Below are 23,073 nucleotides of genomic sequence, written 5' to 3' on the forward strand. Positions count from 1 at the left end.
AGAGGCGCTACTAGATTCTAGCAGAGCGAAACTAGCAAAGCGTTAGAAAAGTGCCAGCAGAGCGAATCCAGCAAAGCGCAACAGAAGCCCAGCAGAGCGAGTACTTAGCGGAGTTGAGGATCTGTATGATATTTCTTTTTATGTATGCTACTTTTTTCCTTTCAATAAACTTCAAAACTTAAAAATAAAAAGAAATTTACATGAAAAGTACTTTGGCACAGGGAGAGTTTAGTAGTGTTTGTCTTACTTTTGCATATTTATGTGAAATTTGGGAAAGTTACGCAAAATTACGTGTATTTGCATGAAATGCAAATGTGTCATTTAGCAGGATATTTTAAAGCAAAACGCATTTTGCTGTTCAATATTGTACACAAAATACAAGTTCCATGAACGACAGCCTCTCCCGTCCTGGTTGTTCCCATTGTTCTTGCTCTTCTGCAGTATAATTTTGTTGCGAACAGCGCTGTAATTACATGATGTGGCGTAATAGTGGGGATTTCATGCAAGAACCATAATGCAAATTTTCTAATGCTAATCATGCTGCTGTAATTGGAATTTTGCCCGTGCCTTGTTATGTAGTGCAACAGTAGATTTAAAATAAAGCAAACATAACAGCCCCACAAAAAAATATTTTTCTTTTAAACAATACATCCCTTTTCAAATTGTGGAAGTCAGCATTTGTTAGGCTTTGGATTTGGAAGAAGAACAATTTTAAAAAAAACTCTGCACCTTTTACAAGCAATTGAGTTGTTTTGGTGTGGGTGTAGTTCTTTCCTTCACGAGTAAGTGTAACCACGCATGTGTAGTTCCCAGAGTCAGTATCACTTAATTTTCTAAAATGAAGACGTAATTCTTTCGGCTGGTTTAAGAAATCACAACCCTAAACAAACAATCAAAAACACTGTTAGTGCATTTTTCTACGACGAGGGCATTCACATTAATAACAAATATTACACAGTGTATTGTGTAACTACAATCCTCATTAAAACTAACTCATATAATAACATCAGGGTGTTTTGCAAATGTATACAATATACATGGGGGCAGATGTATCAAGATTCCATTTTGCACTTCTCAAATAGCGATTGTTAAGGAATCGCTATTTGAGAAGTGCAAAATGGTATGTATGTAGAATTTCGCTATTTATTAGCGTTTCCCTAGAATTCCTTAATTGCGATTAGCAAACTGCTAATCGCAATTAAGGAATAATTTCCCATTCATTTCTATGGGCCAGGAGGCCCATAGGAATGAATGTAAAATTATACTCAATTTGCGATTAGCAATTAGCTAATCGCAAATTGAGAATACTTTCAAGGGTGCAAGGGTGTCTTAAGGACACCCTGCTGCACCCCTCAATTTGACATGTACATGCATATGGCGCACATACATGCCCTAAGGGCATGTATGAGCGTCATATGGTACCTTGAGAATTTAAAAAAAGTTATTTTTGAAAAGAATTCGCAAATTACCACCAACTACAAGTTGATGGTAATTTGCGAATTCTTAGTCAAAAATCGCAACACTGAAATGCTTGATTCATTTCAAATCTAAAATCGCAATTTGCTATTTCTTAAAAGCCTCGCAATATTAAGGAATCGCTAAATTAGCGATTCCTTAATATTGCGAGGCTTTTTGCATGATACATTCCAAATCCCGTTTTTTTTGTCGCAAACGCTGCTGTTTTCCGAATCGCAGCGTTTGCGACAAAAAAAACGGATACATCTGCCCCATATATTCTACAAAACAGCGTAGTGCAAATTGTAAGGCAACCTATGTTGCATTTAAGAGTCGACTGATTTAAAAAAGCAATGAGTTAAAAACATAAAACAATGCAAATCACAAAAAACACTTGTAAAAGAAGCTTCTTCACATGTTTGTAAAAACGGACAATGGGTAGGAGCTTGCGAATGGATCTGCCAGAGCTATTGCTTTGATGGTACTACACTTGGCCTTTTACGAAATTAAGTCATTATTGTCTGGAAAATAAAGTAACACACTGGCCTGTTTGTTCTTTCAATGAACGTCCTTCTTCTTGATTTCCAATTTTAGATCACAGACCTTCTACTCATTAAATTCCAGGAATGACTGAGCAGAGTAGGCCGAAAAGGGGGATGAAATGAAGATGAGAAAAAGCAAGGGCTTTTCACAGATTCCTTTTGTCTCCTTCAGGTAATAGACCTTATAAAAGCTTCTTTGAAGGAATGGATCCTCTCGTCCTCTCCCCTCCTCTCCCCTCCTCCCCCCTCCTCTCCTCTCCTCTCCCCTCCCCTCCTCTCCTCTCCTCTCCTCTCCTCCCTACCGCTCCTCTCCTCTCCTCTCCTCTCCTCTCCTCCCTACCGCTCCTCTCCTCTCCTCTCCTCTCCTCTCCTCCTCTCCCCTGATCTCCTTGCCTCTCCTCTCCTCCCCTGCCCTCCCCTACCCTCCCCTCCCCTCCTCTATTCGACTCTCCTATTCTCACCTCCCCTCCTCTTCTCTCCCCTCCTCTTCTCTCCTCTCCTCTTCTCTCCTGTCCTCTCTTCCCGTCCCCTCCCCTCCCCTCCTCTCCCCTCCCCTTCTCTCTTCTCCTCTTCTCTCCTGTCCTCTCCTCTCCTCCCCTCCCCTCCCCTCCTCTCCTGTGCCTTTTAGTGAATCACAATTTCACAGTTTTGATGACCTCTAAACGTCATCACACTTGCATATATTTCCCAAATACATACAGTTAGCATTCAAGATGCCACCGACCACTGCAACGTATCTGGAGTTAGCATTCACAATAGAACATAGATAATGGCCCTAGATGGTACTCAGTAACTTGCTTTTAAAATAAAACAAGTGGTAGATATAATTCTTCTCGTAGTAAAATAACATATATGGTTGGAAATCTGTGTTTTACAAAAATAGTATAAACTTTCATCAGACATGGGATGAAAATAAAGTTGGCAGGCTGGATTAGCAGGATTTGAGGATGGGCAGGAGGGTTGAGTCAGGCACATACTAAGACATCCGCAGCATTGTATATGATTTGGGGCATTCACTTTGTTTTCTTTAGAGTAAAATGCCAGGGCAAGAAATTTATATTCAAGGTCAGGCGAAAACATCATTATCCAGAGATTGCCTATCTACAGGTGACTAGGGTTGGTTTTATGATTGTAATATTTGTTAGTACATTGGGGTTTAATTCCCTTCACATGATCCCTCGGTGAAGGGAGCAGCTATTTTAATATTTACCCCTCATCCCCAGTTCTATGTTATTAGAGCAACCTGTGAGGCTACAAAGCAATAGCAACTATTAGCTTAACTGCTATTTATACAGTGTATGTTCGGTTTATTTTTATAGTCAAGGCATGATGCATGTGTTTGATTCCTTGTATCCCCTTATAATCAATGGTTAAGTTCCCATTGGGTTACAGTGGTCGATCTAAATTGACTTGTGTCAACCCTTTGCCTCCTGTTTAGTAGTGCATCACCGAGCTACTCCTTCAGGAGTGATTTGTGTGCTATATTACATGTCTATATTATTATTATTATTATTAATATTATTATTATTATTATTAATATTATTATTATTATTATTATTATTATTGTTATTATTATTATTATGCTAGATGTCACAAATGTGCATTTGTGGGAGAAGATGTGTTATGTGTTTGGCACCAGCCACACACAAACAGCCACACACAAGTGAAAGATCTATGTTTAAGTAACACATTTTAATTCTCTTTGTACAACCAAGCATCAAACATGTTTTATTTTCTTAGTAGTATTAGCTAAATTTGCTTTTCACCTGATAGTAGTCTCAAAAAAACTCCAAAATAAATTTATCTCACACAGCTACAATCCCGCTGTCAGGAGACACCATGCGCTAACTTATGATGACGTCGTTGGTCCCGCAGGTGCGATGTGGATCCTCCCCTCCCTAAATAAATTGTGTCTACTGCCATGATGTGTCATGGGGTGAGTGACACACATGAGCAGGGAAAAGGAGCTGCACACACCTAGTACAGTCTATCTGCGTGCCTTACTGGTTGTATTATTTCTAAAGAGGTTTCTCCTGTCCTCTCTATGTAGTACAGTGTGCAGTACTAGGTGGCAACAATTATTTTATTATACTGGGAATTTAAGAGAAGCAAGGTTACCACAGTTCTGCTATAGCTACTCCTGAAATAATAATAACAAAACATTTATTCAGAAACATTCACCTATCTTCTATACTAGTACTCACTCATGGTGGTTGGTTTGTCTTTTAGTAATCATACATTCAGATAAAAGACCGGAGAGCTAAATAAACTAAGAATCATATAACGTGCCAATAACAAACTGGCAACCTCCAAATAACCAGGTAACTCTTGAAGGCTTTGGTGCAAAGCCAATTTCGCAGCACTGTTCCACTCAGAAAAAGTATGCGGTAGGTGCACTAGTCCCAAATGCAGTCTTCAGGTGTGATAATGCAAAAGGATTGTGATGCATATACAATAAGACACAAATTTACTAATGGTTTGTTCCAAGTTTGCATCACAAAAATAACGCACACTGGCACATAGTTTTGATTTTGGATTTATTTTCCAGCCAAAACTTGTTTTGCATTCGAGAGTAGCCCTAAAATAATGGAAAGTGTCCTAAGCGGTACTTTGCTCTACATTGTGTGAAGGGGGATAGAATAGGTGGTAAATAGGTGTTTCCATGAAACTACCCATGGTTTATGGTGCAAAGCCATACCCACTAAAAGGAAAGTTAGACATGGCTTTCCATCAAAATGGTATGCCTCCTGGAGATAGGATTCATTTTGGAGAAAAGTTTTCTTTTCTCCAAACTCTTCCAAATATTCACGGCAGACATGCAAACTTGGAAAAGTTGTAAACTATGTCTGAGTATAATATTTTTTTACTGCATAGAATAGTGTTTTTTACTGCTCTTTTCTTTTCATGCAACACAGTGCTGCATTACGTAAAACATTTGAAAATCTGGTCATGGCTCCTGATGAAGAGAGTTTAGTAATTAATTATGTTTTCATTCGCTGAGTTAAACTTCCATAACAAAATAATAATATTACTGAGTTTTTGCATGATTTGTATTAATTTAACCTAGTTTAAAAATGCATTCACAAACATGAGGGACTAACATTATGTGCTCTTTGTTGCATATGGGAGTACGTTTAAATAATAAACTAACTTTGTCTTTTCGTTTTGTCAAATTTAATTGCAGCTGTTTAAATATTAGCATGTGCTTATTTTTAAATGTGCTTTCGTCTATGTCATGTCTTTTATGTGGCAAAAGCTCGTGGAGTATCCTGAGGCTTGTGTGAAAGGTCTCTATGTTTGTTGTTTACTCTGTGCTAAAAGCTAGGTAACATAAACTAATGGGTTAACATTAGTAAAGGGGGTGGGTAACAGAATGACTTTCATTACTCGAATTAATTAATGTTTTGTGTTTCCTTGCATACTAGTGCTACGAAAAAGAGGCCAGAGGCCTAGCTTTAAGATGAATGTTTTGGAGTCCTGTCATGATGAGCCGAGCACAGCAAAGAATTAAAAAAAGTCTGTCGTTCATAATCATCAGTAAACAAATACGAGGAACTGTGCAGGATGTGCTCCGTGTTGTATTATTTTCCAAGGACAGGATATGGCGGAAAAGCCAAAGCTGAGTAAGCAACGAACTGTTATTCAATAAATTGTTGCAAAGACCTCGGAAGCTAATGTCACTTGTAGACAACGAACAAAGACATTATAGAAGAGCATGATTTTGGAATGTAGAGGCAATGACTTCATGTGGACTGACGTCTGTCGCCAATTGAATCGCTGGATGACTCCTTAAAAGTATTCTTTTAGCTAGTTTTAGATAGAGAAAAGGTATAAAACTTGGCCCCTTGGGAGGAGCTTGCTGGCTCGTTCCTGAATCCTGAGAGCGTGAGATGCTGTCGGACTTTTGACTCACGTAAGAGAGAATGAACTTATGCTTTTGCTTTTAGGTTCCTATTAAGTTTAGACAGGGAAATAGGGTTTTAGGGAATGAGATTTTCTTTGCTCTAATGCTTTATATGCTGATTTGATTTGAACTGATAGTCTAATGTGCCTTTACTTAATAAAATTATGCTTAATAAATGCTAATAAAAGATTTAATTTCTGAAAAGCTCTTTACTTGATAAAGTTAATAAAATAGATTTTGAAATGACACGCTGGTCTTGGTTATTTTGAGTCTGGTTACCATTAGTTAATCCATTGCCTAGGTGACTTAATTAAATGTACATTTCAATAAAATGACAAAGATAAACTGCAGTTGTATATAAATATAAATAGTCTTGTGAATAGTTCTGATTAATTAGGTCACATGATTCAGTTGGTCAATTCTTGTCTCAGTCATTTATGGGCCTTGTGATGAATTTTTGAATAATGGTGAGTATCGTGGTTTAGTTTAGTGCTTTGAGACAGAATTTCTTTAGGCCCGCTGGATCACTCCCAAACTTACTCCCTAACTAATCTTAATATTGATCTTCCGGTAGGTATTGGAGAAAATACTGTGAAACAGGTAGTCAAACTATAAGCCTGGAGACTATTAGTCGTAGCATTTCAAAACTGAAAAGCACAATGAAGTGTGTGGTGTTCTTGTCCTCTCTGCTCCTATGTGCAGCAGCATGTTACTCAGCAGTAGGTTCTGGAATGTAAGGCATTATCAATGAATGTTGCCTAGCAATGGTTTGAATGTGGACAGTTGCATTGTGAATGCTGCTGGATGGGGTCTCAACTAATGTCCTTGCTTGAATAAACCATTACTGAACATTTCCTCGTGTCAACTAAGCTTTATTGAAGAGCGCACACCTCTACATTTGGGTGACGATCGACCTACGCGTCAAGAGACATAAGAGACCTCAACAGCTAAATATCTGAACATCAGATTACGTCTTACTCACTGGAACGGATGGTCCGAGAGAAATCTAAGCATGTTTGTACTCTTCATCGAAACCAGTGCTCTACACACAGATGAACGTCTTTAACATAAACAATCATCGGAAGCCGGTAGGACATTTTTTAACTTGCTGCTCCGCATTTAAAGAATAATTAATCTTGGCCATCCGGGGGTGGGTTTCCAGAGCTTCCGCAATAAGTTCCTTCTGGGATATTTCTTTATTGAACTTGCTTCAAAGGCAAAATTTTGCTCTGCCCATGCTTGAAGTCTGGTTTAGTGTCTAGATCGCACTGCTGGAACGCGGCAGACATTTTATGGCATCGCTGTGACGGCCATTTTGAGAGTATATGTTCTATCTGTGCATCCACAACTACAAGGCTATGCACATCTACTCAATTTGCATATTACATTCACGGAAGGCTAATTCTCACAGCACTGATGCCCATTGCTGATGCGCAGCGCGAGACGTGCATTGCTGATGTACTCATCTTCACGCTGATTCTCACAGCGCTGATGCGCACAGCTTCGTCTGAACTGTAGTAAGCCTCAGAATTATCATCTCTTTGTCACTTTCTTCATCAAAGTATTCACACACACATAACTGACAGTGCACTGCTTCCATTCAGTTACCTTACTAGGTTTATTTAAAAGTCTACAGTGATCATTTGACGCTGATGTGCACAGCAGATGTGCACAGTTTTCAGTTTTGGAACCCTGATGTACACAGCTTGTATAAACTCACAAGGTTCATTTAGAAGTCTGCAGTAATTATTTTACGGTGATGCACACAGCAGATGTGCACAGTTTTTACTTTCAGAACACTGATGCACACAGCTTGTCAAAATTTACAGTACTTTTATAGAAGTGTACAGTGATTTTTTTTGTTCAATGCTGATGCACACAGCAGAAGTGCGTCTCTTCACTCACTGAAACACACAGCTTACTGTGTTTGAAGTTTGCTCTAATAGATTAATTTTTTTTGTTGTTAAACCTGCATATATATTATACTGCTGTTTTATTCCTAGTGTTATTTATTTTGCTGTTCTTTTATTTACACTCACATTTATTTCAAGATGCAGAATGTCACGGCACCAGCATTTCTTCTAACTAGTCCAGGTGATCCCCCTCTTTCTTGGCAGAAATGGAAAAAAGTTTTTGCTCATTATGTACGAGTCTGTGGTACGTCACTAAGTGCAGAGAGAAAAACATCTTTGCTCATGCACTGTTTAGGATCCGAAGGGCAGGAGGTGTTCGAACATCTTCCAGATTGAACTGATAGTGACGCAGCTTCGCTTAATGAGTATGAGATATGTATAAAAAGCTTGATCTACATTTTCTTCCAAAAATAAGTACTGTTCTTGAACGGTACCACTACGGGAGAAGAATGCAGAGAGAAGATGAGTCTGTCCAACAGTACATAACTATGCTACAAAAATTAGCATCAATTTGGAACTTTGGTGCCAGCTTGGAAGAACGTTTGAGGGATCAGTTCAAGTTGGGCTGTGCACATGACAAAACCAGAGATGCTTTATGGCAAATAGACAATCCTACTCTATCAGAAGGTATAACAATAGCAAAGAGCCATGAGCACTCGTAAGCTTGTGTTGATGTTATAAAAAAAAGATTCCTCAGTTGACAAGAAAGAAGCTTCGGAGGTAGAGGTCGTCATGGATAAGTCAGAAGACAAAACTGTTAAACCAAAACTCAAAAGTAGCTTTTCGCAGAAAACTATATCTCAAAAAGGTTTTCAGGGAAAGTGTTTTAGGCGTGGAGATTCTGGCCATTTAGTCAATTTCAAAGACTGCCCTGGATGGAAAACTATTTGTAAAGTTTGTAAAAAAAAGGGGTCATGTGTCGAAATGCTGTAGATCAGGGAAAGGTCAAAACAAAGTTAGTGAAGTCGAACTCTTGATAGAAGATGATGATGAAGAAGAGATTGTGGTTTCACAAATTTTAGGAGAGTCTTCAGATGGTCCTTATGAAGTTGTACTAGTCGATGATGCGCCTGTTAAAATGCGTTTTGATTCTGGCGCAAAAATAACAATAATATCGAAAACTTTTATGACAAAAGTCTATTGGGAAAAATGTCTCTTGTGAAACCTGATATTAGACCCAAAGGGTATGGTGGTGTTGCAATAGATTTACTAGGGCATTTTTGGGGAACCATTGATTCCAAAGGAAGAATCATTTCTGGAAAAATGTATGTTTCCATGAAGGGTGATTCACTGATTAGTTGGTTTCACCAGAGAGACCTTCATATCTATCTTGATCCAAATGTAAAACCATCTGTTTGTCTGAAAGAATTACCTCTTGTGAGTGTAGTTGATGTTTCCAATCAAGATTGGATCAAATCCTTTCCCACTGTTTTTAGAAGTGAGTTAGGATGTCTAAAGAAATATGTACATTGCTTTTTAATGAAGAAAAGTGTTCAACCAAAAGGTGCAAAACTAAGAAATGTGCCTCTTCTAGTGAGGGACAGTATGAAATGTGAGTTGGACAAACTTTTAGAGAATGGTATAATTCAAGAAGTTGAGGCAACAGAGTGGGTTTGTCCTGTGGTGATGGCTCGAAAGGCCAATGGAGAGGCTAGGCTATGTGTTGACTTAAGGGAGCTCAATAGGGCAGTGATTGTAGATCACAATCCCTTACCAAATATCGCTGAAATGTTGTGCTCTCTTGAAGGGGCAAAATACTTTTCTTCATTGGACCTAACCTCGGCTTATCACCAGGTTAAACTTCACTCTTCTTCACAACATCTGACTACCTTTGCAACTCCTTTTGGGACTTTCAAATACTTAAGAATGCCTTTCAGACTAGTCTCCGCAGTCTCTGTCTTTCAGAGAGTCATGGAGGGCATATTGGGAGGTCTTGAAGGGTTTAAGGTATATCAGAATGACTTACTCGTTTTTGGGGCAGATCAGAGTCAACATGATATGAGGTTGAGGTCTGTGCTAAGTTTACTACAAGATGCTGGTTTAACTCTTCGTGCTGAAAAATGTAATGATTTGGAAATAGAATACCTTGGTCATTTTGTCTCGCGGAAGGCATCAGACCAAAAACTGCCTTTGTTGATTCCATTCTTAATTTGCGTTCACCATCAACTAAAGAGGAGTTAGTGAGATTTTTAGGGATGGCTAAATTTGACCACACATATATTCAGAATTTTGCAGGAAAAACTGAATCCTTGAGGTGTCTTTTGAAGAAAGGTTGTGAATTTGTCTGGTCACAGAGTTGTGAGGAAGAATTTGTTGGCATAAAAAGGGATCTTAGTAATGCCGCGTCACTTAGTAGTTTTGATCCCACAAAAATGTTGTAACTTATGACTGATGCAAGTTCAACTGGTTTAGGAGCTGTCTTATTACAAAAAGTTGATGGGGAAGAAAGAACAGTTTTGTTTATCTTGAGACCTTTAAGGGGTACTGAATGTCACCATTCCTTTGTTGAGAAAGAGGCTCTTGGTGTGTTTTGGGCCATTCGTAAGTTGAGAAAGTTCTTGTGGGGCAAGGAATTCAAAGTTTAGTCTGATCATAAACCTCTGAAAGAAGTTTTTACTAAGAAAGGCATTGAATTTGTCTCTCATCGGATTCACAAGTGGGTGGTAGCACTTCAGGAATTTGTGTTTGATGTGTCCTACTTACCTGGTGCAAACAATGTCCTCGTTGATTGTCTTTCAAGACTTGGTTCTGCTAACAGTGATGATGTTGATGATATAGAATGGTTTGGTGGTGAGTGTTTGGAAGAAGTTAATGTATGTTTGATTACTGAAGGAATAGTATCTGAGAGTGAGTGGAAGCAATGTATTGTGGATGATGACGCCTTACAGAATGTTATCACCATGGTAAAAAATGGTTGGTGTGAAAAAAAAGATTGTTGTGAAGACTTAAAAGGTTTTTGGAATGTGAAAGAAGAATTGGCTTTGGTGGATGATCTCCTTTTACTAGGAAACAAGCTTGTTCCTCCTACTTTACTGAAAAATAAGCTTGTCCATAATGCTCATGCTTCTCATATGGGCATTGCCAAAATAAAGGAAAGAATTAGCGAAGCATATTGGTGGCCAGCCATGGATGTTTTTGTTGAAAGGATTGTTCAGGATTGTGTGAAATGTATGAATTGTGACAAAGAACTCAAATGCAGAATTCAACCCATGGTTGTTTGAGAGAAAGCTGTCAGTCCTTGGTCAGACATCTCAATAGATATCTTGGGACCTGTGAAGTTTAGCTCTCAGGATAAATATGTAATTGTCTGCATGGATCTTTTTTCCCATTGGCCAACGATAATAGTGGTGAACTCGGTTGAGGCAAATGTTGCAATTGAATTTTTAGACGAGATTTTTGAAAGTGAGGCTTTTCCACGAACGCTTTTGTCAGATAATGGAGTACAATTTACTTAAAAAAAGATGCACGAATTTTTATCTCTGATAGGAATTAAGCACAAAAAGTCCTCTTTATATCACTCACAATGCAATGGAGTTGTAGAAAGGTTTATTAAGGATCTAAAAGAGTCTATGCAACAAGCAAGATCTTGTGATGAAGATTGTGAGGTGGCGTTAAAAAAAAGTTCAGGGAATATAGGTTCACTCCTCATTCATCCACAGGTGTAGCTCCTTTCCACTTATTTAAGGGAAGGATTGCTAATACTGATACTGTCCCATTGTGGGTGTGCAACAAGAGATCTTTGGTTTGTGATAATGTGGGAAGTATGGATGGTTGGAGAGAAAAGGAGAAAAAAATAATAGATAAATGTAAAGTTCGGTATGAAGAGAGGAAAGCTGTGATGAGTACGATTGTCTGGGAGATTGGGTAAAAATCAAGTCTCCTAGGAATACTGGTGGTGTCTCCAAGTTTAGTAAGCCTTTTTTAAAGTTATTAAAGTATTTAAAAATGCTATAAAGACAAGTGATCACAAACATTAGAACCTAGGCAGGGTTGCGAAGGTACATCCTACCACATCCTTCAATGGAACTGTGTTACCCCCTACAAATGATGGTAACCCAGAATCTGATACTAGTGAAAGAAGATCCAGATCTCTTCGTGTGAAGCGTGTTCCTCTGAGGTTACAAGATTGTCTCACTTGATTGCTCTTTATTCTTTTATTATCATCTATTGTTTTCCTTTAATTAATATATCATTTTGTTTATAGGTTATTGTTTAATAAAAGGGGTAGGTGATATGGTGTTCTTGTCCTCTCTGCTCCTATGTGCAGCAGCACGTTACTCGGCAGCAGGTTCTGGAATGTAAGGCATCATCAATGAATGTTGCCTAGCTATGGTTTGAATGTGGATAGTTGCCTTGTAAATGCTGATGGATGGGGTCTCAACTAATGTCCTTCCTTGAATAAACCATTACTGAACATTTTCTCGTGTCAACAACGCTTTATTGAAGAGCGCACACCTCTACGAAGTGCTACAGGAAAAGAGGTGAAGCACTAGGTCAGCTGGTCTACAATCCAAAAAGGTAGGACCTCAGGGATGCTGGTGCCTTCTGTTCAGAAGTCTCAATGGCAAGCAGAGGGATACAGTTTAGATTTTGCTTTTATATTGAGTCACACCCAATAGCTGGCGTCACCTTCAAGAACTGGAGATAGACTAAGTGTTGTGTTGCTTACTTCTGTACTGCTCCTTTAATCACACACATTCTTTCTTATGTCATTGCTGAATGTGGAATGTTACATATGTCATGTTGATGTGCATCCTTTGTAAGAGTCAGTTATCCATTGATGCTGATCTATGCTGGATTACTTGTACTGTGCTCTTCGATTAAACAAGCTTCTACCTTAACCATCCTTGGATTCATCTTCATTTCACTGGCGACGGGATTCGAAGAGCAGAACCCACGTGGATACCTGATCTAATCTGAAAATTTAATTTGGTTTACCTCATTTCTCTGAGAAGGACGTTATTCAACTCTTGGACTTGGTAATTATACAAATATATTCTATTTACCTTTGGATTAACCTTATGTGCTTGAGCATATTTTAATTTCGAGCATTTATTTTTTAAATATGAGCTGTTTTTGGTGAATACAAAAACAAGAACATTGACATTAACTTCTCCTTTTAAATTAAGCCTTTCGCCTAACAGAAATGACATTTTTGTTAATGTGATTGGAAATTAAAGGAAAGAGCTCTTTACCGCTTTTTATTAAGAAGTGTCCTTGTTGGTATAAGCGTTTTACCGTTATTTTCAATACGCTTTCCAACTCGCATTTCAGCTCGCTCCAACGCTCGCACCATTTCCAAAGGTAAACAATTCTTTCTGTGAACGACGAACTTGACGCATTGCTGTTCCACGCATTGAATGCTGCTACAACGTTCCGCATTGAATTCTGGGAGTTTGCGTGTGACGTAACACGTTGCAGCGTAACGGCGGCCATTTTGGTTAAGCTTGAAGGCGCGGACACTGTCGTTTTAAGGATTCAGTTTAACATCGAACAAATTAGTTCTGCACTTGAAAAACGGAGAGACTATTTTGATTATTTTAACAGCGGATTACCATTAACGGTGATTCGCACACCTTGTCCTACCTGATCAGCGCGTTACCTTCGGCGGTGACTCGCACACCTTGTAAGTTTGGAAAAAAAAAAAGGACTACAAAAAATTTCAACAGCGAGTTACAGTTAACAGTGATTCGCACACTTTCTCCTACTTTCCAGAGAGTTGCCATCTACGGTGATTCGCACACCTTGTTATCTTCATATTTAATTATTGATTTACAGTACATAGTATTATCTTATCAGCATAACTTTATTTTAATTGTGTTCTAGCACAGTTAGTGATAAGATTCACAGCATAACTTCATTTTAATTGTGTTCTAGCACAGTTAGTGATAAGATTCAAAGTATCTAGTCCAGCATTTTTCTCATTTTAAATTTTTTAATTATTGTAGCAGTAGGTTTAATTTAGGATGACTCAGCCTAACTACAATATTAGTCCTCCTCAGGCATTTTGGGTTTCTGGTAATGAACCACCACTTAAGTGGTTGGAATGGAAGCCTTATTTTTGCAATTACATAGATGCATTAGATGAGGATGGAAAAATGTCTCATGCTCAGAAAAAGAGACTTCTTCTTCATTCTTTAGGTCCTGTTGGATTAAAAGTATATGAAACTATGACTAAACCCTCTTTTCCAGGTGATTTAAATGCTTATATGTTAGCGCTTTTACACCTAGATACATACTTTGCTCCTAAAGTGTGTATTGGCGTAACAAGATTCACATTTTTTTCAAGGAAACAGACTAAAGAAGAGAACATTGATCATTTTCTCGCTGACCTTAAAAAACTATCTTTAGACTGTAAATTTGGTGTTCTGCAAGAGGAATTAATTAGAGACCAAATTGTTATGCATTCTTATAATGCCTCCATACAAGACAGGCTATGGATAAATGGAGATTCTCCTTTAGATGACATTCTCGCAATTGCACGCAAAGCTGAGATGTCTGGCAGGTGCGCAAATGTGATTAAGAATGATAATGTTTCTCTGACTAATGAGGTAGTCGGGAAAATAAATTCCACTGATAAAAAGAGGTTCAGCTATAATTCTAAGCAATATTTTAGCTCTAATAACAAGTCTTTCTCAACTAAACATCCTCAATCTTCTTCGAATTTTAAACCTAAGTGTTACAGATGCAACAGTTTAGAGCATTTGGCTGATTTCAAAGGTTGTCCTGGCATGAAAGCTAAATGTTCTAGTTGTGGTTTAAAAGGTCATTTAACAAAAGCATGCAACAGGAAAAAGAAGAGTAAAGTAAATTTTGTGAATGACTTTGATGAGGAAGATAACTTGGAGAATGACGTAGAGGATAATCTAGTCATGAATGTTCATGATAAGCTAGTTTTAAGGATAAGAGATGAAGACATGATTAACAAACCTATTTGTACAATGAGTATTGGTGGAGTAGTGGTCAAAATCTATGCTGATTCGGATCACCTTATACCATTGTCAATGAAGAAATGTGGAAGTCTTCTTTTATCCAACATGTTGGTGAAAAGTTGTTACCATCTGATATCCACCCAGAAGGTTATATGGGAGACCCTATTTCTATCCTGGGTTTTCGTTGGTTTGTTTTCAGGTTTAAGGATAGAGAGTGTAGAGGAAAACTTTATATTTCCAAGAAAGGACCACCTGTTTTAGGATGGTTCGACCAAAAACAACTCCACATTATCTTGTATCCTAATAGTAAAGAACAAGTTTTAGTAGTGGATGATTGTTCTGTTGTTACTGATAGCATTCTAAAGAAATTTCCGAAGGTTTTTAGTAAAACTTTGGGAAATTTAATTGGTTTTGAACATAAGATTATATTAAAAGATGATGCTTGTCCTAAGGTACACAAGTGTAGGAATGTACCTATCTTAGTGAGAGACGAAGTTAGTAAAGAATTGGATAAACTTGTTTCTACTGACATTATTGAACCCATTGAGGCAAGTGAATGGGTTTCGCCAATTGTCGTCGCGAGACGAAGCAATGGTAAAATAAGATTGTGTGTAGACCTGAGATATTTGAACAACAATATTGTGGTTGACAAGTTCCCACTTCCCAAAATCAATGAGATGGTCTCTAGTATTGGTAATGCACAATGGTTCTCTACTATTGACCTCTCGTCTGCTTACCACCAGATCTCTTTGTGCCCTGAATCAATGAAGTTTACATCCTTTGTGACACCTTTTGGCTGTTTCCGTTATAAACGCATGCCCTTTGGCTTAGCCTCAGCAGCTGCAGTTTTCCAACGGCTAATGTATCAATTATTTAAGGGAGAAAAAGGTGTCTGATTCTTTCAGGACGACATTCTTGTTTTTGGAGATGATGAAAATGAGCATTTATCAAGGTTGCATAAGGTTTTGAATATTCTTGAGGGCAAGGGTCTTACTGTTGAACATTCTAAATGTAAATTTGCTCAGAAAAGTGTAACTTACCTGGGCCACATCATCGATGCTGAGGGGGTTAAACCTAAGCCTTCTTTGGTTTCAGCTATCTCCGAGGCTCCTGTGCCTACAAGTAAGGATGATATTAAGTCATTCTTAGGAATGGCTGAGTTTTGCTCTAAATATGTTCCCAATTTCGCGAGTGTTTCGTACAATATTCGACAACTTTTAAAGAAGGGAGTGAAGTTTGAATGGTCTGAATCTTGTGATGAAGACTTCATGAATATTAAAAATGCTATTGCCCAAACCACTGCTCTACACAGTTTCGATCCATCTTTAGAGAATGTTATTACTACTGACGCTAGTAAAAAGGGTCTTGGAGCTGTTTTGGTGCAAATTGATGAGAAAGGGAAGGAAAATGTAATAGCCTATGCCTCTAGATCTCTTTCTCCTTGTGAAGAAAAGTACCCTATAATAGAAAGGGAGGCCTTAGCTTGTGCCTGGGCGCTTGATCATTTTAAGTCTTTCGTGTGGGGCAAAATGTGTTTGTTACGCAGTGACCACAAACCATTAGTTAAGATTTTGACTACCGAAGGAGTTATCAATGCTTCTGCTCGCCTTGCTAGGATTTCCATGAGATTACAGAATTTCATTTACAAAATTGTTTATGTACCAGGTAAAAGCAACGTTCTTGCCGATTTTCTGTCAAGAATGCCCGTAATGTTAGAGGAAGTCGATAGTAATGATTGGAATGAATTGCCAATAGCATATGTTCATGATGAAGGACTTTCAGCTTTTAGCAAGGAAGAATGGAATAAGGAATACTTGGCTGATGAATGCTTACAGAAGGTAATTTCCTACACAGTTGAGGGTTGGCCAGATAAAAAAGATGTTCTAGATGATAATTTAAGACCTTTTTGGGAGATTAGGTCTGAACTCTCTGTTACTCATGAGACCTTATTAAGGGGTGAAAGAATTGTTCCTCCTGGTGGGTTGCGTGAAGGAATCATTGAACTTTGCCATGAAGGTCACCCTGGAATTGTAAGATCTAAATCCTTAGTAAAGAATTTGTTCTGGTGGCCGGGTTGTGATTCTCAAATAGAAAAAATTGTTAGAGACTGTACCATTTGTGCTTCTGCTGACAAAACCTTGCGTACCTTCCGTCCTCCTATGTTGGAGTGTTCTCCTCCAGAATCTACTTGGGAATCTGTTGCTGTGGACATTATGGGTCCTATTCAGGATCAGGATGGTTCTCAGCGGTATTTAATTGTTATCATTGATTTGTTTTCTAAATGGCCGGTTGTCAAAGTTGTAGAGAGAGCAGATACTGATTCTGTTTTAAGTTTTCTGGATGAAACTTTTGTTACTGAAGGTATTCCTTCTTGCATTCTCACCGATAATGGTGTTCAATTCTTATCTGTTAAGGCGAAAAGGTATTTTAGCAAACTTGGTATTAGGCATAGAACTACGTCCCTTTACAATCCTGGTGGCAATGGTGTAGTGGAACGTTTTAACAGGGTACTGAAAAATACTATTCAACTTTCTATTAGTAATAATCTGGATTGGCCAACTCAGGTTGGAAAGGTTGTTTGGAACTATTGTATTACTGTGAATGATTCTACTGGTATTTCTCCTTTTGTCTTAATGAAGGGTAGGAACCCACGTTCTAAAACCATTCCCACTTGGTTATTTTCAGGTGAAAATGATCCCTATTCAAAGGATTTAGTTAAGGCACGGTTAGTTCAGGTCCATGATAAAAGTAAAAAATATCATGATTTGAAGCATGGATCAAAGGAGGTGATAATAAATGTGGGTGATTGGGTTAGAATTAAAAAACCTTTTAAGGTACAGAAAGGTGAGTCTACCTTTTCTGAACCTTTCCAAGTAATGGAAATGTTGAAGAATTCTGTTAAACTTAGTAATGGGAAAGTTTGGAATTTAAGTAGAGTTGCCAGATGTAATCTGGGTTCCTCTCCTAGGCTTGAAGTTTCTAATCGCATGTGGAAACCTGAAGATTTGGATGTCGATGACTCTAATGGCAACAAGGATTCTTCTTATAATTCTGGAGTGGTTAGTTGTCCAAGTTCGTGTGAGGTCCCTGATCCTAGTGTGGTTGTTACTGAAAGCGATAACTTAAATTCTCCTAGCAATATTTCTGAGGAGTCGGTTGTCACTCCTATGGAAGATTGTTTTGTTTCTGGTGAGGATTCTACTCTCCGCCATTCCTCAAGGAAGAGGGTGGTTCCTTCGTGGCTTAAAGATTATATCACTAACAATAGTTAAGGGGGTTCCTTCGTGGCTTAAAGATTATATCACTAACAATAGTTAAGGGGTTATCACAAATTTTTGGTTATTACTTGTAGTAGTTGTTTTTTCACTTATTGTATGTTTTCTTATTCTTTTTCTTTTTTTTATTTTATTATTAGATAGGGGGATGTGTTGTGTTGCTTACTTCTGTACTGCTCCTTTAATCACACATATTCTTTCTTATGTCATTGCTGAATGTGGAATGTTACATATGTCATGTTGATGTGCATCCTTTGTAAGAGTCAGTTATCCATTGATGCTGATCTATGCTGGATTACTTGTACTGTGCTCTTCGATTAAACAAGCTTCTACCTTAACCATCCTTGGATTCATCTTCATTTCACTAAGTGTTAAATTATTTATTTATTTTATTATTTTTCATATTTGTAGAGCAGAACACTTATCCCCTAGAGGATATCTCGGTGCTAGGTAGATGTCCAACCTGTCCATTGAGAGAGTTTCATTAAACTAAAGACAGGAAGGTACTGCCATTCATTAACCAGGAACAAGCCATTCTTTCCTAAACCTAGTATGATTATCAACAAAACGAATGTCCAAGGGTAAAGAGTTCCACTCAAAGGCAAACAGAGAGTTATAGACCGGGTGTGGATTTATATTTAAGCCACACATGAGATGTCCTCTATCAACTTAGTGCAGTCCTCTGGGATTGTCCATAATGTCTTTTGAAGTGTTCTATCTGGACTCATGCTTGCAAAAATTGCAAAACCTTTCGCTCAGTCACTCTAGTCTGGACCAAAAAACACAGATTGTATTTAAGTTTAAAAGCTTTATTAAAAGTAAACACATTTATTAAAATGAAGTCATAATAAAACTAAACGTTTAACTGATAATGGAAAAGTGGTTAGTGCTGACGATTAATTGAAGACATTTCTTGTGGTCGAGCCGAGCTCTCACCTGGTTTCAACTTGATCTTGTTGTTAGAAGTCCATCTTCTGTCTGTGTGGAGAAAAATGGTGCTTGTTAAAAAAACAGCCTTCATCAGTTGTGCCAAAAAGTGCAGCAAGACAAACTTCCCTGGAAAAAGGGACATTTTTTTTAACTTTAAAGTAGACAGTCACAAATTACATTGTTTTCACATGTCTTCATTCCTAGACCAAAGACTAGTGAGTGCTTTATTCTAACATTCTTAAATGTACTTTGTAGGTGGAACATCTGGTGGCGGGGCCAGTGTGGAGGTTGTGGTGCTCGACACGGAGGCGGAGGGCGATTCTTCAGGGGAGGAGGCGGCGGCTGTGAGAGTTGAGACGGTGGTGGTGGCGGCCAGAGGTAAGCTCTTATATATTCCTTACTTATTGAGATTGAAGACTAGCTGGGAAGGCAAGAATATGAGATGCATGGCTGGGTGAATGATGAAGCAATGATGGGTGGAAGGACAACAGCCTGGGTGGGTGACACAGAAACTGTATGTGTCCATATACCTGGATCATGCTACTATCTGACTCTTAGATAGCATATGTGTATCTAGAGCAGGGGTACTCATAGTACGGGCCGGTGGTGGCCCGGCAAGCCTTCCTTGGCGGTGCGCAGACCTTGCAGACAATCACTGCTCCCCCGGCCCCCACAGAGCAGAGGCTTTTTTGTATTTCACTTGTTAGCGCCCCTGCATCTCCACTCTGACAATCACTGCTCCCCCGGCCCCCACAGAGCAGAGTGGAGATGCAAGGCCACAAAGAGGTGAAATAGAACAAAGCCTCTGCTCTGTGGGGCCGGGCAAGCAGTGATTGTCAGGGTGGAGAAGCAGGGGCGCTACAACAAACAAAGCCTCAATAATATGTTAATGGTCTTTTAAAGACCTGTTAAGTACTTTGGTGTTGTTGTCTGTGTGTGCGCGTTGAGGAAGCGGTCTCAACCCGGGCTGAAGGCTGACACAGATAGACACACACACAGTGAGATGACAGAGGGGGAGGGAGAGGGAGGGCAGGAGGGAGAGAGAGATGGAGAGGGAGGGCAGGAGGGAGAGCAGGAGGGAGAGAGATGTATGTAAATGCTGGGTCTGGTGGCTCAGTGGATGAGGGCATCTGCTGCAGGGACCTGTGTGCAACCTCATGGTCCCAAGTTATCGTTTTGCTTTAGCCCCGCCCCCTCTGACTCCGCCCCCACAAGTGCGGCCCTCGGCCACAAACTACACTGTAAATTTAGCCCCTGAGAGAAAGTTTGTGAGTACCCATGATCTAGAGAGAGTAGACGGTCAGTGGATGAACTAAGTGTAACTTTGAAGAGCATGTAACACTGCACCCGCACGTCCGTTCCAGTGTAGGAAAGGCAAGGAAAAGAAGTTTTAATTTTGTCCAAATACTACCATCAATAGTAGCAGTAGTTTGTATTGCAAGCACAGCATAGATCCGGTTATTACGGTGGCCACTCCCTACCTCTCTTAATAAGTTTAGTAGTACTCAGTCATTCATGTGTGGATGTATCACTGGTCACTCAATAAAAAGCAAAGCACCTAAAGTCATCCCATATATAAGCAAAAACATCCCATGTGAAGTGATAGATAATCAGATTATTTATCTTCTTCAATTTTCCATTTCTAGTACTCATTTCCACTGTAGGGTGAAAGTTAAATTAATTAAGCAGTAGCCCTTGAGTTGTAACAGAGTATTCTCAGTGCCACCCGTAATAGAAAAGTAAGAGCTTCACCACCTGCATGTACTGGACGGGTACAGTAACGCAACGCAAGTCTAGGTCACTCCTCATGGCGTGCGTCTCTTTTTCTCGGGTGCAAGTTTACTGCGCTGGCATTATGCCGGCTTGCAGAATATAACGTACCAATTTTCCTAAACAAGAGACAAGAAGAAGAATAAGACTGGTGTACTTTCATAGTCGACTCCAATGGAAGTCCATAGTGCTCGTAGAATTTGTTCCTTAAACTCCCACTAATGTTAGAGCAAGGATGAAGAAGTGTGAGGTTAGATAGATACTGGCCTCAATAGTTATGTAATGCGCTTGCAAGTTGCTAGTTGTAGTGCAACACAAATTTCTGCTGAATGATTGAGTTAATCTTAATGAGCATTGGTTACAGACTATGTCTTTCTTTCTTCATATAGGTTCTCCTTCCAAACGAACAAGGAGGAAGGAGCTGGCTAGAGCGGCCCGGCAACGGAGGATCGATGCCACTGTGGCCGAATATCGGCGGCTGGTGGCCCTGGAGGACGAAGAAAGTGTGCAGTCGACCACAACAACTACGTCGTCTGCATCGGCCTCCGGTCCCCCACGGGCTGCCAGTGCCACCCAGCACAGTGGTCCACCCAGACTGAGCCGGGCTGCCAAAGCCAAACGCCACCGCCGAGTAGCAAGGACAACAGCTTCCTCTCACAGCCGTTGCACCAACAAGGCATTGAAGGCACGCCTGCGCCGCAGTACCCTGATGGTGTCCCGCCTCCAGCAGGAGCTCCACCACTTTTCAAAGGAGTTGGAGGGGCTCCGCGTAGAGCACGCCTTGCTCCGCCAGGAGCATGATGCCCTGGCCCAAAAAGTTGACTACTAGTTCTTTCACATTAGCAATGGTTCTTTGTCAAGCAGAGTAAGAATATATCCTCGGATTTCTTCACCAGCCTGTTGCTATCACCTTATCCTCCCCAGCAAGTGTGTGGATTTATTGCTGTAATTTAGTCACACATCAATCAAAACCACACAGCCCGGGGGAAGAGGGTTAGGGTTTGAAAAATGGATGGGTACGGGGGTTTTTGGGAAAGGTTTTGGGAGACAAGAAAAAATAGCACAGCATAGACAAACAATTGTGAACATAAACAAATCTTTGGGTACAAACCTATCCATCAATCTTTGAAAGTGCATGCACTACTGCATGCATGTCAGTGAAAAGTAAGTAGTACTTTCGACAACTGTGGAAGAAAGAATGCGACAGTACAGGGCCTGTGTGGAATTATTGATAACGATATTCAACATAAGGTCTCTGTAGCCAGATACCCGAGAGCCTTGCTGGTCACTATAAATCCATTCACAACAACACTCAGTGGGGTTGGTCTGGAAGGTATAGTAGATAGAAAAGGAGAAATTGCTTTTTTTCTAGGTGTCCCCTCACTCACCAGGGTTGCCCCTTGGTGACATGCTTCATCATTGGGGCCATCCCAGTCCTCTACGGCCTGGGGCGTGCTGCGACTTGCGAATTACGTAGGAGCACTTACAAATGACTATGTGTGGTGCAGATGTGATAGTGGAGTGGACTAAGTGATGTGTTAAGGGATCAATTTAGAAGCAGAGGCGAGCGCTGTGGGGAGAGCACCCAACAGGGAGGAGAAAGGCCCTTGGGAGGTCCTGCCAGCAAGACCTAAAAACCTTTGCCGTGAGGGGAACGGCCGCGGACAGACCGACAACAGCGCCAGCACCCTGACCGCCGCGGGGGCAAGGGACTACATCCCCCAGGTGCCCCGGCGGTCAGGTGACATCAGCGGAGCGCCCGGAGGCGCAGGGGTAAAAGCCACGAGAGCCGAGCGCTGGTGGCGAGCGCTGTGGGGAGAGCACCCAACAGGGAGGAGAAAGGCCCTTGGGAGGTCCTGCCAGCAAGACCTAAAAACCTTTGCCGTGAGGGGAACGGCCGCGGACAGACCGACAACAGCGCCAGCACCCTGACCGCCGCGGGGGCAAGGGACTACATCCCCCAGGTGCCCCGGCGGTCAGGTGACATCAGCGGAGCGCCCGGAGGCGCAGGGGTAAAAGCCACGAGAGCCGAGCGCTGGTGGCGAGCGCTGTGGGGAGAGCACCCAACAGGGAGGAGAAAGGCCCTTGGGAGGTCCTGCCAGCAAGACCTAAAAACCTTTGCCGTGAGGGGAACGGCCGCGGACAGACCGACAACAGCGCCAGCACCCTGACCGCCGCGGGGGCAAGGGACTACATCCCCCAGGTGCCCCGGCGGTCAGGTGACATCAGCGGAGCGCCCGGAGGCGCAGGGGTAAAAGCCACGAGAACCTCTCGCACCGCGAGTCGCGCGCGGGAGCGCCGGGCGAAGCCCGGGCAAAGGGCGGGCCCTCTACGGCCCTCATCGGACAGAGA

General features: G+C 40.5%; 1 protein-coding gene across 3 annotated transcripts in view; it reads right to left on the bottom strand.

The window, feature by feature from the left end:
- Positions 1–23,073, bottom strand: part of LOC147698064 (interleukin-18 receptor 1-like) — a 477,649-nt gene that overhangs the window by 241,523 nt on the left and 213,053 nt on the right. For all 3 annotated transcript variants that reach the window (XM_086934734.1, XM_086934735.1, XM_086934733.1), the window contains exon 4: positions 730–880. In XM_086934734.1, coding sequence (XP_086790860.1) covers positions 730–880 — 151 coding nt within the window. The remainder of the gene's footprint in view (positions 1–729; positions 881–23,073) is intronic.

This window comes from Lissotriton vulgaris, chromosome 8 (assembly GCF_964263255.1).
Source record: "Lissotriton vulgaris chromosome 8, aLisVul1.2, whole genome shotgun sequence".
Taxonomy (NCBI): Eukaryota; Metazoa; Chordata; class Amphibia; order Caudata; family Salamandridae; genus Lissotriton; species Lissotriton vulgaris.